The sequence below is a fragment of the Perissodus microlepis genome, chromosome 4 (genome assembly GCF_051167445.1).
Source record: "Perissodus microlepis isolate ML-2025 ecotype Zambia chromosome 4, ASM5116744v1, whole genome shotgun sequence".
Taxonomy (NCBI): Eukaryota; Metazoa; Chordata; class Actinopteri; order Cichliformes; family Cichlidae; genus Perissodus; species Perissodus microlepis.
In genome coordinates this window covers 1,518,049-1,536,076 of record NC_140464.1, presented here as the reverse complement: position 1 = coordinate 1,536,076, position 18,028 = coordinate 1,518,049, and the positions used below count along the sequence as shown (strand labels likewise).

Below are 18,028 nucleotides of genomic sequence, written 5' to 3'. Positions count from 1 at the left end.
TTAAAATGTGAGTTTTGAAATTTAAGCTTAAAAGTAAAACAGTGCGGATTTGGTGCTTTATTCAAATGCAGCTGAGAACAGGTGAGTCTTCAACCTGGATTTAAATAAACTGAGTGCTTCAGCTGATCTGAGGCTTTCTGGGAGTTTGTTCCAGATATAAGGAGCATAAAAGCTGAGTGCAGCTTCTCCGTGTCTGGTTCTGACTCTGGGAACTGATAAAAAACCGGATCCAGATGACCTGAGGGATCTGGAAGGTTCATACTGGGTCAGGAGGTCACTGATGTATTTTGGTCCTAAACCATTCAGAGCTTTATAGACCAGCATCAGAAGGTGTCCCAAGATGGAACCTTGGGGAACTCCACATGTGATACTTGTCTGCTCAGATGTGAAGTTACCTATTGATACAAAGTATTTCCTGTTTTCTAAGTATGTTTTGAACCAGTTTAGTACAGTTCCTGAAAGACCTGCCCAGTTCTCCAGTCGTTTGAGTAATATGTTGTGGTCGACTGTATCAAATGCTGCACTGAGATCCAGTAAAACTAAGACTGACATTTTTCCACTGTCTGTTGTGATATCCTAGGACTAAGGAACCACAGAGACCATGTTTAGCTCACAGTTACTTCTTTATTAAGAGAACAGGGGCATGCGTCCCACAGACTGAAAGCTCTCCAACAACTGTTGCCCCCTGGTGGACAAATCCCTGCCACAACATAACATTCCTCCCCCCTTAAACTGTAACTACTCTGTAGTTTTAATCACTACAGAAAATACCCATAAACAAAAACTTCACCTTTATAAAAATGCAACAACCCCGTCCCCAGCCTTTATTGAAATTTCACTCCGTAATAATGAACCTTTAGTCCAACAGTCTTAGGTTAACCTATAACAGTTCACCGTAATCACGGCACAAAGTCTCTCAGGTGCTCCGGTGGTCTCTTGGTTCTTTGCGATCGCCGTAACCCAGTGGCAGGTGATTCCAGTGAATCCCTACTCTCCATATGTGGCTTCACCACTGGTGTAACTTGCACCTCCATGTGTCTCTCATCCTCGTCTCCTGTCTCAGCGCTGATGTTTGGGGCTGCCTTTGGGGGCTCGCCTGGGTGGCCTTCAGGCATTCCTGCTGCCAGGCACGGCTCCAGGCGGGCAAACAGCTGATCAACGTGACGCCTCACCACTGTCCCATTGCCCAGCATCACCAAGTAGGAAACAGGCCCCGTCATCTCCTGTATAAGTCCTGGTATCCATTTGGGTCCTCTGCCATAGTTTCTGGTATATACTGTGTCTCCAATAACAAACATGCACTCCTTGGCATGTCTATCATGATACAGTCTTTGGCTATCTTGTTTTGCTGTCACTTTCTGTTTCAAGTCAGGGTGTATGAGATCAAGAGTACACCTCAACTTCTGGCCCATCATCAACTCAGCGGGAGACTTCCCTGTTGTGGACTGTGGTGTGATTCTGTAACTAAACAGAGCCCTGTTTAATTTGGTTGCCAGTGTGTCTCCAGTACTCTTTTTCATGAGTTCTTTGAACGTTTGCACTGCTCTTTCTGCTAACCCATTGGATGCTGGGTGATATGGAGCGGAGGTGACGTGGGTGATTCCATTCTTTGCCATGAACTCTTTAGTTTGTGCACTTACAAAACACTGGGCATTGTCTGAGACCACCATCTCAGGAAGGCCGTGCGTGCTGAAACAGTTTCTCAGGCAGTCTATGGTTGCAGCTGCTGTAGCGGATGGAACTGGATACACATCTAACCATTTGGAGTGGGCGTCCACTATTACTAAGAACATTTTACCCAAAAACGGGCCCGCATAATCGATATGTATCCTTCTCCAGGGCTTTTCTGGCCACTCCCAGGGGTGTAGCGGTGCCTCTTGCGGCCTGTGTCTATGTTCTTGACATGTACTGCAGGACCTCACCTTGTCTTCAATGTCATTCTCCATATGCAGCCACCACATGTAGCTTCTGGCCAGGCCCTTCATGCGGCTCATTCCTGGGTGTGACTGATGTAGCTGTTCCAAAAGGGGGCGTCGACCTCGTTCTGGTATCACCACCCTCGCCCCCCACAGCACACACCCATCCTGCACACTCAGCTCCTGTTGTCTCTGTCTGTAGGGCTGAAAATTAGGATGCTGCGTAGTGGGCCATCCTCTCAAAGCATACTCACGCACTCTGGAGAGTATGGGATCTTTGGTTGTCCATCTTTGCAGCTGCTCAGATGTCATCACGCCCTCCTGGTCCTGATCTACCATCAACACTTGGTCCTCAGCTGCCACCTCTTTAGGGAGGTTCTCTGGAAGAGGGAGACGACTCAGACCATCAGCATTACTGTTATTTTTGCCTTCTCTGTATTTAATGACATACTCATAGGCTCTTAATAACACCGCCCATCGCATGATCCTCTGTGACGCCATCTGAGGGACGGCCTTCGACTCATGGAACAAACTTATCAATGGCTTATGATCCGTGATAATCATGAACTTCCTGCCGTACAGGTACTTATGAAAATACTGTACACCAAATATTACAGCCAATCCTTCTTTATCCAGCTGTGAGTAGTTCTTTTCTGCTGCATTCAGGGTACGTGATGCAAACCCAATGGGTTTTTCCTGACCATCTGGCATGCGGTGAGCTAGTACTGCTCCCACTCCATAGGGGGACGCATCGCAAGAAATAATTAAATCCTTTTGCTCATCATAGTGTACCAATACACTGCTTGACTGCAACAGTTCCTTTGATTTGCAGAAAACCTTCTCCTGTGCTGGTCCCCAACACCATGGTTCCCCCTTTCTCAGAAGCTTGTGCAGTGGGGCCAACAGTGTGGACAAGTTTGGCAAGAACTTACTATAGAAGTTCAACAACCCCAAATAAGCTTTGAGCTCTGTCACTGATTTTGGGGGTGGCGCCTCCTGCACTGCTTTCACTTTTGCTGGCACTGGATGTAAACCGGTCTTATCCACCCGATGTCCTAAATATGTCACTTCCTTCTCCATGAATTGACATTTGCTCCTTTTGAAGCGCAGGCCCGCCTCCTCCAAGCGCTGCAGCACTCCATCCAGTGTTTGAAGATGTTCTTTGTCATTCTTTCCCGTCAGGATGATGTCATCCAGATACACTGCGACATTGGTCAGACCTTGCAACACACTCTCCATGGTGCGCTGAAAAATGGCAGGACTTGAACTCACACCAAATGGCAACCTGGTGTATGTAAACAAACCCCTGTGTGTGTTCACTGTGACATACTTTCTAGATTCCTCATCAAGTACAACCTGTTGATATGCGTGACTCATATCTAACTTGGTGTATTTTTCTCCTCCCGCCAGCCCCGCTATCATGTCCTCCATTCGTGGAATGGGGTATTGTTCTACAGGCGACACCTTGTTAACAGTCAGTTTGTAGTCACCACAAATTCTGGCGCTGGAGTCTGGCTTTAGTATGGGTACAATGGGTGCGGCCCACTCTGAGAATTTCACTGGTTGGATGATCTTCTTCTCCAACAGTCTCGCCAGTTCCTGCTCCACTTTCTTTTTCATAGCAAACGGAACTGATCGGGGCTTATAGAAGCACGGTTTGGCATCACTGGCTACATGTATCTTTGCTGCAAACCCCTTCAGCGTTCCCAACTCATCTTTAAACACTGTTTCATGTCTGGCCAGTATCCGCTGTAAGGCATCATCTCTGCCTTCTATCTTATGTACAGGTTGCCTTAATCCATCCCCGACCCATCAAACTAGTTCCAGCCCCTTCAACCACCACCACATCCAGTTTTTTTTTACTGTCTCTGAATTCCACCTGCACTTGGGCTGCTCCCCACACGGGTACCTTGTGGCCTCCATACGTTCTCAGTTTGATTCCACACTTGCTTACTTTGGGCGCATTACTGCCTTCAAAAAGTTTTTTAAATGACTCCTTCGACATGATAGTGTAACCACAGCCTGTGTCTACTTCAAATGTCACATTCTGTCCATTTACTTTTAGCTTCTGTCTGATGGGTTCTTCCCTTGGGATGCTAATCTCCTCATGCACATTATACATAGTCACACTTGCCTTTATGTGGTGCATTTCAGCTCCTTCTTCCTCACTCTCCACATTCTCCTCTTCCAAGAAATGGGCTTGTTTACCTTGTCTGCCACGCCCTCCTTTTTGTTCCATTTTCATTCGGCAGACCCTTTTTATGTGTCCCACCTTTCCACAGTTGTGGCATTTTTCTGAAACAAACCTGCAGTCCTTGGCCACATGATTTAGCCCTCCACATCTGTAGCACTTCCTGACAACCTGTTGTGACGTCGAGCTGCCGTCCTCCATCTTGTTCACCGCTCCTAATCCTTTAGTGAATCGCGACTGTTCCGTCATGCTCTTCAAATCCACAATGTCTCTGTTAGCAGCCTCCATTGCTTGAGCAAACTTCAGCGCCTTTTCAAATGTTAGCGAATCCTCTGCTAACAATCTGCACTGTATTCTGTCGTCGCTTATTCCACATACTAAACGATCCCGCAGCATCACCGTCAGGGAGTCTCCAAAGTTACAGTCCTGTGCGAGCTTCCTCAGCTCCGCTACATAATCGCCCACACTTTCCTCCGGCCTTCTATTCCGTGTGTTAAACTTCCACTGCTGCACAATTTCACTCGGCTTAGGGTGAAAATGACTGTTCAACAATCCCACCAACTCAGCATAAGAACGATCCCCTGGCTTGACCGGACTGAGTAGGTTCCTAATCAGGGCATAGGTCTGTGCGCCCACGCAACTCAACAGTACCGCTCGCTTCTTCTCCTCCTCCTTAATATCATTCGCCACAAAGAAGTAATCCAAAATCTCACAATATTCCTCCCAGGATTGCAGCTCGCTGTCGAACGGTGCCACCGAGCCCAAAGTGGTAGCCATTATTCCACACCAAGGGTTACGCTCCGCTTCCAACAGATTCTAGCGCTGTACCACTTGCCAACCTCACTTCATAAGTCACTTATCACGGTGTAACTTCACAGCAACACCTGGCTTTTACCCTCGTCGCCATATGTGATATCCTAGGACTAAGGAACCACGGAGACCATGTTTAGCTCACAGTTACTTCTTTATTAAGGGAACCGGGGCATGCGCCCCACAGACTGAAAGCTCTCCAACAACTGTTGCCCCCTGGTGGACAAATCCCTGCCACAACATAACACTGTATTCAGACATATGTGATTAAACACTTTGGTCAGAGCGGTTTCAGTGCTGTGGTTCTGTCTAAAACCTGACTGGAAGGCATCATAGCAGTTATTCTGTTTTAAGAAGTAATTGAGCTGTTGAGAAACTGCTTTTTCAATGATCTTACTTAAAAATGGGAGATTTGAGATCGGCCTGTAGTTGTTCATTTGTGTCTTGTCAAGATTGTCCTTTTTCAGTATAGGTTTAATTACAGCAGTTTTTAGAGGTTCTGGAAACACACCTGACATTAAAGAAAAGTTGACGATCTGTAACAGGTCTGACTCCAAAGTCTTTGAGACCTTTTTGAAAAAACTTGTTGGCAGGACATCTAAACAGCAAGAGGAGGAGTTCAGCTGACCTAAGATGTCCTCCAGGTCTTTGCTGTTAATAGGGTGAAACTGTTTGATGGTGTTTAGAGTGCAGCTCTCTGTGTTTTGACCAGGCCACATGTCTCCTTCTGTCACCTAAAACAGCGGTCTCCAACCTTTTTTGCGCCACGGACCAGTTTATGCCCGACAATATTTTCACGGACCGGCCTTTAACGTGTCGCGGATAAATACAGCAAAATAAAACTAGTACCGGTACCGAAGAAAAGAAGATTTATTCATAACACACGTGAAAAGACCCAGGAAAACGAGTTAACGAAAAAAAAAACGATAACAAAATAACGCTGAAAACCGATAAAAACCCTGAAAACCATTCATTTCACACCTGAGCCTCAACTCTCGCGGCCCGGTACCAAACGACTCACGGACCGGTACCGGTCCGAGGCCCGGGGGTTGGGGACCGCTGACCTAAAAGTACAGAAATTTTAAAACCTTCTAGTAAACAGGGTCCCAGCTTCTCCTGGGAAAAGTCACCACTGCCATAATCCTCGCAGCCCGGACCCTCCACACATCACACATCAGACTGCGGAGACAGAGCATGAAGGTGGTAAGGAGGAACTAAGGGGGGCGAGGCTGGGCAATGTAACTTCGATTGCTCTGTTGAGGGCGGGGCTTGGTGGCGAACCTTTGGTTGCTCTGGTGGGGGGGGTTATGGGGGACAAAAAGGGATTGGGCCGGAGGGTAGATCTGAGCCCAGCATTGACCCGCTCCATCATCTCCTCAGTGAATTTCAGGTGTGGGGAGGAGGGAGAAAGGGAGGGGGAGGAGGGGGATGGCCTGTCAGGGGTTTGGGGGACTGGGGAAGGTCGTGGTCCCTGGTCCTGGTCGTTGGTGTTGTTGAGAGAGTTGGAGGCAAATAGGGACCCCTCTTCTTGCCTCTGATGTCTCTCCTTTCTGAGGCTCTTCCCGGGTGGGGGCAGATGGAGCTCCTCCTCAAGGTTTCTGCTGGGTTTTGTCTGTTCTTGGAGTACTGTCTGTTCCTCTTTATGAGATAACTCCTCGTTTATCTCAGCCTTGGCACCAAGCACAGATGGATGACGTATGGAATAAAACAAGTTGGAGGTGAACAGTTTCATCCCTGACTTGTTAAAATTAAATCCATTTGCTTTAAACAGATGCCTGCGTTCCCAAAAAATATTAAAATTGTTGATAAAATGCACTGAGTGGTCAGTACATGCTGATATGAGCCATTTATTCAGTGTAAACAACCTGCTGAATCTCTCGTCTCCTCCTCTGACCGGCGGTACAGGTCCACTGATGAATACAGCTGCATTCAGAGAGTTTACAGTATTTAATAATCCAGTAAAGTCGCGTTTCAGAACCTCCGACTGTTGTTTGGACACATCGTTTGACCCTGTATGCAGAACAATGTTTGTCACAGTTGGATATTCATCTGCAATTTGAAGAATTCTCTCCTTCAGGTTGTTGAGCATATCCTTAGGAAAGCAGAGGACTTTAGTGTTCTTACCGCACATCCTTTGTACATCCTTTACAGCAGAGTCACCCACAATCAGAGTTTCAGGCCTAGCCTTTAGCTTTCCCTGTGGCCTTTTACTTTTCAACAGATTTTCAGTCCTTCGCTACTTTTAGATGGATGGTTGTCCGATATAGATCCAGGGTCCTTTGATAGTGGAGCAAATCTGTTCTGCAGTTTCACATTCAGTTGTTTTGGAGGTTTGTTGTTAACCTTCCTATTCACGGTTGTCCAGTCCTGTTTCCTCCTGTATACAGGGGTAGAAGAGTTTCTCTGTCTCGTAGGAAGTGAAGGCCAGTCGGTTTCAGAGATTTCAGCTCGCTGTGCTCTGCCTGTGATACGTCCTCCCCCTTCCAGGAGACATGATTTATGTCTTGGTTTTGCACCAAGACAGTCCAAGGGGGGATTATTGCTTGAGGATTTATAATAATGCACAGAGTCTACTTTCTTGGCCATGTTATCTGTGCTCCTTAGCTGTGTACTAGCTTGCTCATCGCCATTGTTTTGAATCAATGGCAAGGTTGTTTCATTTCCACACAGTCCATTTACCTCCACGTTTACTTCTAAGCGAAGCGCATTTGTCTCTAGTACTGCAATCTTCTGCAGGAGGCTGTGGTAGTCATCTGTGGAGAGGGAAGGCATCTTGTTGCTAGTTAGCCTAGCGGTTAGCACCTTTCCAGGCTATTGAGGCTGTTTGGTGCCCAGACGCTGTAATCAGGCTTCAGCTGTGTGTAGGCCACAGACACACAGAGCGCTGAAGACAAAGTAACTATAAAAATTCTGGCCATGATGCAAAAAGGCCTACTGTCCTGACTGGCTTTGTTATGTTGGTACAGCCTGCACCGTGTCAGCAGGATTACGGCCCGGTCCAGTCGCAGCGGGGCATCGCTTTAGGTTGGGAAAGAAAATATTGAAAGGTGTTTTTGGCAGATCGTTGTTTTAATCACAATCATTTCCTGTGAGAATATCCAAAAACAACATGCTAGTTCATCTCATGGAGCTTCCTGACTTCCCCACCCTGACATCTATTTTTAGGTGTTTTATTTTTATTAACACAGTGAAGCTGTTCAGCACCTACTAGGTTTCCTCTTGAGGAACATACTTTCAGGGAAGCTCAACACAGCCAACAAAAGCTAAAACCCCCGGCAGAGATGATGGTTGCTTATCAGTTATTTTTCAGTTCCTTCTGACAGCTTTTTGTTTTCTAGGTAATGGCATCGCGCCTGTCATGGCTGACTCGTCACCCATAGCGCCCTCTGTGTCGCCCAAGCTGCATGCAAAGCCAGCTGGCCATGCTAATGGCCGGCCCCGCTTGGGCAGCCGGTCTGGCTCGCTAGCGATGGGCTCCCCCAGGCCCTCGCTCACCCGCCAGCCCAGCGCCATCACAGAGGCCGCTGTGGATGGGTCCAAGCCGAGGGACTACCTGATCCTCGCCATCTTATCCTGCTTCTGCCCAATGTGGCCCATCAACATCGTGGCCCTCACCTTCTCTGTGATGGTACGACTTCTGACAACAGTATCATTTAAACCTCTCAGTTAACAGCAGCTCAGACAAATTTATAAGTCACAACCAAAAACTTTTTAATCTTTAAGGACAACAGAGCTGACAACTCCAAAAACAAAAGAATCTATTTTACATGTTAGTAACCAAGACAAAAGAGCTAAAATGGGTTTTTCCAAGAAGAACTCGGGCTGTAGAAAGAACCAGCAAAGGATAAATGAGGAATATATTTTAGCTGAGAGCCTGGAAAGTTCTTTGGTGATGTCCCACAATAGAAATATGGAGCTGCAGGCAGAAAAACATTTATATAACATTTAAATTGTCAGTATCAAGCCGTCTGCTGTCTAATCTGGTGATTTTTTTCTTCTTCTTTTTATCTGTAACTATAATGTTGTCTTGTTGTCCCAACCCAATCATATCATTATTTTACGATGTTGAGTGACAGTTTATTGCTTGTTTTCTTTGCTCTCTGCTTCCCTTCAGTCCCGAAACAGTCTGCAGCAAGGCAACGTTGATGGTGCTCGCCGTTTGGGCCGTAACGCCATGGTGCTGTCTGTTGTCTCCATTTTAGGAGGGATTGCCATCATCACAGCGGCCATCGTCCTGAACTGGGGATGTAAGTCTCACGATTCAGTCATTTTCTCCGCAAAAGCGACCTAAAGTTGACTCTACAAGCTTTTCTCGAATGTTCAGGATCATTAAAAATGTAAAACCAGCTTAAATCTGTGTGAATTTAATCTTTATCTCTCTCCAGTGATATTAAAATCTTGATTCAAACCAACCGGCACGGCGAGACTGACTTCATGACAACATCGAACCCGACACGACACCATTTCCTCCCGTTCCTGAAGCACTATCGTTGTCGAGCGCCTGCACCAGATGTAAAACGAATAAAAACCCGTTTCTGTTCTTTGCTGTTGTTTCTTGCTGCACGACAAGCATGGTCTGCCTGACGCGCTACCTCTGACACGACCGACAAACCTAATCCTGACGCCTGACACCTGATCTGGAGAAAAGGATGGATCACCAGATGCTCATTTCATTCTGTGGTAGCAGCTTATCTCCTCCTCAGACGCCACAATTACAAGAGGAAATGGACATCCTGGGAAAGGGGATTATTCAGATTCCTAATGGTCCATATTGGTGCGAACTGGGGGACCTGGTTTGTTGCGTTTGATGCCAAAAATTTAGAAACGCAGTCTCAGCTGGACTGAAACGGGGAGAAGCTGCTGCAGTGATAGTTTAACTCAAACTGAGGATGAACTCTAAAAGTCTTTGAACTGTGACGGCAGGAGAGAGAGGGATCTTTGTTTCAGCACAGAGATGGACTTCCTCTGTTTCACTGTCTTTGTGAAAAAACCGGAGGCATGATTCTGATGTTTACTCTGCATATTCATGATAAATGTCCCCGGAGCTGCTATAACATTCATCATGTTCCATCCAAGGTTTTCAGAGACCGTAAACTGACCACAGGCGCTCAGACTGCTGGCTGTTAGCCGTGCTCGTCTCACTGTAAGCGATTCTGAGTTAGTAATTAATGAATTATTCTCCTTGACCACAGCCTTTGGCTCTAAGTGGACGTAAAGTGATGGAAAGTTTCACATTATTCCTGATGTTCTCCAGGACTTCTATTAATTTGGGTGGTTGAGGTTACTTTTGGACTCCCTCTGAGTGCTCACAGCATGTGAGATGGATCAATTCTTCTTTTCTCTCCGGCCTTTCAGTGTCAGTCTTTTACTTCAGTCTAGCATTCACAGCTGCTGCCCGCTTCCCTTTCTGTTAAGTGTTTTACTGCAGATACAAGAAGAACTTCCTCAACAACTTCCTGTATGAAGTTCTTTCTCAGTCTTCACTCAATAGCCTAAAATCATAATTCGGAAATATCTTTGTTTGCCAGTGTAACCCTCGTTGGTAACAACCTTGGAAGGAGTTTGTTCATAGTTTTAGGAAGTGTTGGATCAGGTACTCACCTCTTTGCTGTGACAGTGGATGAACATAGTTCTTATAGCTACACAAGAACTGTGACAGCCGTGATCTTTGAATGGTGCAAGGTTATAAGCTAGGCTTGTTTAGCATATGTCTGAATTGCAGTGCTAACCTTAAACTTAGGTAGTTCGACCTGGTGGCTGTTAACCCTCTGAGTTCTATCTTTAAATCTAACGCTATCAGAATATGTAATATTCTTTTAAATTATTCTCTTTTAAACTATTCTCCTGGCAGGGGATGATAACATTTTAAAACTATTTACATTTCTTCTCAAAAAGTCCTTTTGGCTTTTCTGAAAAACACGGAGTTAGGGTTAGTGATGTGCGATGCCACTGATTTCCTTTCCGATCTGATACCAAGTAATATTCAGGGTGGTATCGACGATACTGATCCGATACTTTGTACAAAAACTTATTTTATTTATTGTATCTCAAATGATAGCATCATAATGATTACAGGACATCAGATTACTTGTTCTTATCACTTAATAATGCAGAGTTCATCATATAGAAATAGAAAAACTGAAGTTGTGCGCTATTTGAACACGTTGCCTGCCTGCAGCACTAAAGGACTCCGAGAGACGTCTGTCTCGCCCCAGCAGCACCTGTCCCTGTCCTCCTCTTCAGTTTGCCTCAACATACGCTCGTCATATTCTGTGATATGATTTACTCTGAGGTGTTTGACAAGGTTAGTGATGTTGCCACAACCATACATGCCAACCCTGCTGATTTTTCTGGGAGAATCCCGAATTTCAGTGCCCCTCCCGAAAATCTCCCGGAGCCACCATTCTCCCGATTTTCCACCCGGGCAACAAAATTGAAAAACCATATGGCAGAATTCATAGCGCGGCCCAGCCAATTCCAGTTTCCAACAATGACGGCGGTGACTTAGTTTTAATATTACTCTTATTTCTCTTTCTGGGTCGCAAAAAAACTTTTAACATATTTTCAGGTGAGAATGTAGCTGTGTAAACTTCAAATATCTGAGCCGACCGACACATCGTCTTCAAACCCCCGCGGTCTTTCACTACTCAGGTTAAACATGAGATATAAGTCACTTTGATAACTTAAAAATGTTATTGTTTGGCTTTTTCAGTGTTTTATTTGTTCGTGAGTAAATCGGTTTGGCTGAGATTAAAGTTATTAGATTAGATTAAATGTAACTTTATTAATCCCTCGGGAGGGTTCCTCCGGGGTTTTCACACAGCTGAATAAAACTAATTAAACAAAGTGTGAGACGGTTGAGAGTTTACGTCAGCGCCCGGTTATATTTTAGATAGCAAGGAGCAGACAGCAGAGTTTCACTCCACCGAGGGAGCCTGTGACGTACTACCCGGCTTCCTTTAGACCGCGAAGGCCGGGTCCTCAGGTGGAATTAGCCTCTGAATTTGGACACCCCCGCTGTTTCCGGGCCGGCCAATAATAACGGTGACATTTAACGTATTTTATCCGATAAATAAACACTGTAATATGTATTTATCACCCCCCCCCCACCACCACCACCAACAGCCCTTTTGAATTGTCTCCCTAATTCTGAGGTCTCAAGGTTGGAAAGTATGGCCACAACACCTCACTTTTTTTGCCACATGTATCGCAAACCACGTCTCAGCTGTTTGTGGAGGTAAAATACTCCGCACATGACTCCAATTATGCTCAGCCATTGTTGTGAGTGCACGTGCCAGCGGCTGCGAGACATTTATACAGCCGTATTTCGCACATGACTATGAAAGGCGGAAGAGGAAGTAGTTCCTTTGAATGTAGACAATCCGAATGTTATAGTTTCTTTCCACTGTGTTCCTGTTAATGATAAACTACAAATTTACCCTAAATTACTAAAGTATCGATATTTTAATGTGAGAATCGATTCTAGAACATAAATGATCGGTATCGGAATCGATATTTCAGGATCGATCCGCACATCACTAGTTAGGGTTACCGATTATGGCTTAAACTGGAGGTTCACTTTGTCTGGTTATTGGATAAAACTGCAACATTAGCAACAAGCAATTTTTTCTTGCAACCCATTTAAGCTCAGCGCTGCAGGTGGAATTTGTTCTAGCCAAGGCTCACGTGCTAAACTGTTACATTAGTGATAACATGAAGATGTTAGCTTTCATGTGACGTTTTATATATTCATATCTTTAGAATTTAGATTTTTGCGAGGCGTGAGGTTTTCTGTTTGGTTCTTCCAAACAGGCTCAAATTCTATAAATGACATGTGAATGTTAAGAGGTGAAGCCCCGGCTTTACTGACCTTTATGGGAAGCAAATGTGATTTTGACTGATCTATACCTTCCATCAGCTGGCTCGTTACCGTTCCTGTTTGCAGTGCAAATGCAAAAAAAGAGCAAGGCTCCGGAGGACATGTGGTTCTCATGGGAACTCCTGAGTACTTAGAGTCTCCTGAATGGTTTAACCCTCTGGGGTCCAGGGTATAATTGGCCGTTTTTGACTACTTTTGATTTTACCTCTGCATTTCACCTTTAAAAACTGTTTATCTTGCCTTCTTTGGTATCATTATTTACCACAAACACTGAAATTGGAGTTATTTTTTCATTTTGACATACTATATTAGCACAATTGATCTAAACTAGACAAAAACTTTAAATTTAAGTCATATTTTTTACTGTAAAACCCACAAACATGTTTAACGAATCATTTTCATAACTTTAATTGCAAATAGAAATTGTACATTTCTAAAAATTATGCACAAGTTTTGCAAACAACAAAGTTATATGGTACTATTTACCTAAAAATGCAGCCAAGGCCTCAGGCGTTTTTTATATAACCATTTAAATCTATTTACAGAACAATAAGGTTGTTCTGCATCAAATAAGAAGGTACACACATTATTTGCGCCAGTCCAAAAAACTAGTTTCTGTCCACTATGCCCGCCCGCTTTCTCTCGCGAGCGTCACTCCTAAAACCTCCCCCTCTCCCTAAACAACCAAATGCCACATGTTGCCATATCATCTTTTGTTTGGTTGACATGGCACAATTTAACACCAATAGGGAAGGGGTGTTTTTTCTTTTTCCACTCGCTGTAAACACCACTGTTTTGTTCAGAAAAAAACATTGCATGCATTTTTGATCATAACGCTGGTTTTACGTGGCCTATCCACACAATTTAAAAACTGGTATATAGTTTGAAGTCCGCCCTTTCGACCCAAGTGGAGACTCTGGGTTGTTGCATCTTGTAGCTATGTCGTCTTAAATTGGTCATGTGATTTTGACGCGCCGGCGCATCCGTCAACTCCAGAGGGTTAAAAGGACCTGTTGTCTTAGAACCGATAGCAAAGTTGCTAATAAAGAACTGAACAGATGAGCGTTTTACATGTTCAGGATAAGGTGTTCACTAACAAGGGCCTAAAGGAGACTACACAGGTTCACGTACATGTGATGCAGGAGCTTAAAGGTGGTGAAGTCATGTGTATTTTACTTATTTTAATTGCAGTTATTCAACAGGAGTCATCAATGTAATTAGTTTGTAAGTCAGTCTGAGGGATCTATAAGATCTATAAGGTGTCTCCTTCTTTCTTACAAGCCTTTCATTTTCCAAATTAAACTATGCTAATGCTAATGCTAATGCCCAAATCTGGTTAGTGTGCAGCTGTGAAACAGCTTTGGCATTATCAATCCATCCAACATTTACAGATGTTTGCGATGGAGTTTACAGTTTACAGTTTACAGTTGATGATTCATCGAATCCACTGTACACAAAGCCAGGAGGTACTGTCTGCAGCCAGACACTGTCTAGGAAACCTGAAATCATGATTTTTATTGCTGTTGAAATGCGATTCTGGGCCACACACTCACTTTTAGTTGTCAGGTGTAGTGTGGTTATGACATGACCAAATTTTGAGCACACTGGCTGTTTAACTGCTTGAGTTTTACACAGAAAACCTCTCAAAACGTTCATTTTGTCCTCGTCCAGTCGCCGTTCTCTCAGCTTGCCGAGCCTCAGCGTGACGCTGTGTCAAATACCAGAGAGTGCACGTCAATCAGCACAGGACCGCTTTCTCTTTTAGCCTCTCTGTGTGGAAATGTGTGCGTGCTAACAGAAATTTTGGGGGTTTTTTGTGGAAATAAGCTGTTGTTGTGGAACTGAATCAGCCCTTCATCTCCTATAACCTGTGCATGCTTGGAGTATTTATTACTGAATGCTTTTATACAGACTGTAGCCTCAGTTAGCAGGCGAGCTAACTGAGTAGCACTATGTAAATAAACAGTATGGGATGTTAATTGGAAGGTAACCCATCAGCCGGTCTAGGTTTGTCACTGAGATGTAACTGCAGTCACCTCGGTGCCAAAAACGCACTGCAGGTCTTTAAGGAGATCAGGTGACACGTTTGGACTGAGAGCCAATCAGAGTGTACAGGTAAGGTCAGGTGAGGTCAGGCTCAGAGGTGGGGGAGGAAAGGAGGGTCTTGTAGTGCTGCATTCATGTCATATTTCACAAATGTTATTAGTCGCATCATCGACTGTGTCACTGCAGAGGTGGTCGTTTAAGGATTAGATGTTTGTCGACAGCGTCACAACATTTGTTAAATATAGAATTTTATTCAGCGCGGGTTTCATTGTCCGTATTTTCACACAAAAACTCAGAAACGTGTCGTAAACCAACACAAATACTTCCAGTATGACATGAATGCAGCACGAGGTCCCGTCCATCCCATTCGCACCTTCACTCCGCCCACTCTGTATGTAGCATGCCTGTTTACTAATCACATTATGCAAAAAATAAATTGTAAACTAAAAAGGAAAAAAAAGGCCTGGCTCGTTATCAGTACGAATGCTAGCTTTGCTGATTCCTGCTGTGGTGGTGTACTCTTACACGGTTTCATACGGACTTTGCTTGCGCTACCTCTCAAAGCTGCCTACCATGTTTTATTAACCAACCGCACATCACACGGTGTCACCGATTTCTAAGTGACTGTTAAATCTTTGTGCTTCTGTTCCTGTGAGAGTTTCACTGCAGCCGTTGTAATTATGATATCTACATGCAGGGTTTTGATTGTGAACATATTTCCACAAATCTATAAGTTTCTTCATTTGTCCAGCAGCACAACTCGTGTAAATAGAAAAATCTCTACAACATACATTTAAACAGGAAACTGTGTTATAAGAATCAAGCTGTCTTACACTGAGAAATGAAAAGCTCTGAGGAAGATTTTGGTAACCAGCATTTATCATCTTTAAAGAAACAATTAGTAAAATACTCTTGTTTTCTAATTTAGAAAATATTTTTTTAAGAAGATGCCATACTAGCTGTTTTAGGTTCATCTTTTTGAAATCTTTCTTATGCCTCCTCCGGCTAAAACCCACTGTCTTCTGATTGGCCAGATTCTGGAAGCCTGCTGAGGGTCAGCAGCAAGCTACACTCGCCTTACTTTGGGGGTGTTTTTTGGCTGTGCCCAGCACGATGTCATAATATAATAAATATAAAAGTTTTCGGGTAATATTTGATGACATGAATGACCCCAAAGTTCAAACCCTGAAAACAATCCAGTAAAAGATGATCTCAGAACATCTGAAACGTGCCTTAAATTATGCGCTTTTAGTTGCAATCCCATGATATCGTAACATAAATAAATTTAAATAAAAGTCAACACAATGTTGAAAACATCCTTAAGCATATGTTTGACTTGTTTTTGGAAAACTTGGCCATGATTAATATGAACTTCTAATTCCTTAACATTATAAATTTACAGAAAATGAGTCCGCAGTGAGTAGATAGCTAGGTTCTTCAGTCGGGAAGCAACATTTTATTTGACAATGCAAAGTGTGGGAGGCTGACATGCTAGCTAACAAATCTAGATACTAAAGAATGCTTGAAAATATATAAATTTGCTTTTCATTTAGAAAATTTGCGATTTGTTTGAAATGTACTTAAATAAATGTTTCTAAAATACTTTTGGATTTGCTTAGCTTAGCACAAAAGCTTTGCATGCTTTATATGAAACCACAATGATGTTTAATATGATCATGTGACTCTGTGACACTATATACTGACAGAAAATAACTCTTACTATGAACAGACAGAGAATTGTTCTTCAGTGGGCACAATGTTTAATTAAATACAAGGAAGCTAACATTCGCATTGCTAGCTAAATAGTTAATCCTGACACGAAACTATAATGTGTGAAAATATTTAAATCGAACTGCTTCGTGGTGACGGTGTCTGGTTCTTCATAGAGAAATGATCTGAATTGTTTTAAATAAAATGATGCAGAATATGATTAGCTTAGCACAAAATCTAAAAATCAGTAGCAGCGGTTAGTTAGAAATCTGCTTTCCAACAAGAACAAGTAAAAAAATTAAATTTGCATGTTTACCACTTAAATTTTATTAGTGCTCATTTTTTTAAACAATCTTATTCAAAGCAAATAAAATCACATTTAATACGGTTATGCTAATTTTGAACCAGTACCAGTGTGGCTGTACTGTATGTTCTGTTATGTTTAGCTAATTATTTCTATGTCATAATTTACTCATCAATGGTCATGAAATTAGGTTACATTTTTTCCAAAATACCTAAAAGACTTTTGTCATTTAAATACTGAAAAGTTTCTCAAGAGCTTCTTATTTTGAACACACGCCTGTACATGCTGTATAGAAGCTGCAGTTAGTGACGGTCCGTTCATTTGATGTCTACTTTAACTCTTTATGTTACACCAGTTTTAATTTTCGTTTCTTTTGTAAATGCTCTTTGAACACCTGATAACCTGATCTTTGTATTTTTATATTTCTAGTCTCATCCTCTGAATCTCTTTTGTATTTACATGGTAATCTACTGTTTGTATCGCTCAGTATGACCTGCTTCCTGCTTTTTCTTTTTAAGACAAAGGAGAAACTGCAAGGCGGGGGATGGTGTAAGCATGAGTATACCAACTTCATTATGTCCTCTTATTATTGATTGCTGTGTCCTGACACCGGACTCTCATTGTGCCTGTGCATGCCTTAAATTGATTGCTTTATGGAGCATAATGAATGAGTATGGTTGTACACAAAACATTTATCAAAGACACCGTTGATCTTGACTTCTGATGTTGAATATTTGATCATGTTTGAAGGCAATAAAGCCCACGTTAAATACGACCTCCTCGACGTCTGCAGGCTCATGAATCTGCCGAGAGCAGCGGCACAGAAATGCTTTTGCTGGCGGCTTGAACCAAAATAAAAATCCCGCTCGCTGGCTCTCTCGCTACACGGCGGTCATCTCTGGGGACTGAATGTTGTTATCGCTCGCTGGGTCGTAAAGTTTGATACGGGAAGCTCATTGAAAGTGTGACTCGCTCTCTGAGTAACCACGGCCTGCCAGTGCACGCCATCATTTCTGTTGACGTCAATGCGAGACCTTCGTAGGCTGGAGGAACTCGCACATTTACATCTGCCGCACATGTTTTTTGTCTGTGCAGAATTCAAGTATCAAACTTTACAAACTTTCATGTGATTCCAACATGACATTGAGTCCTGAATCACCCGAGTCAGTGCC

The 18,028-nt window shown here is 43.5% G+C and overlaps 1 protein-coding gene across 1 annotated transcript in view; it reads left to right on the top strand.

Annotated features, from left to right (window-relative positions):
- Window positions 1-17,631, top strand: part of LOC146387944 (uncharacterized) — a 30,988-nt gene extending 13,357 nt beyond the window's left edge. The window contains exons 3-5 of the mRNA XM_084924983.1: window positions 8,256-8,545; window positions 9,032-9,164; window positions 9,303-17,631. Coding sequence (XP_084781109.1) covers window positions 8,256-8,545; window positions 9,032-9,164; window positions 9,303-9,319 — 440 coding nt within the window. The 3' untranslated portion in view covers window positions 9,320-17,631. The remainder of the gene's footprint in view (window positions 1-8,255; window positions 8,546-9,031; window positions 9,165-9,302) is intronic.
- The last annotated feature ends 397 nt before the right edge of the window (window positions 17,632-18,028 follow it).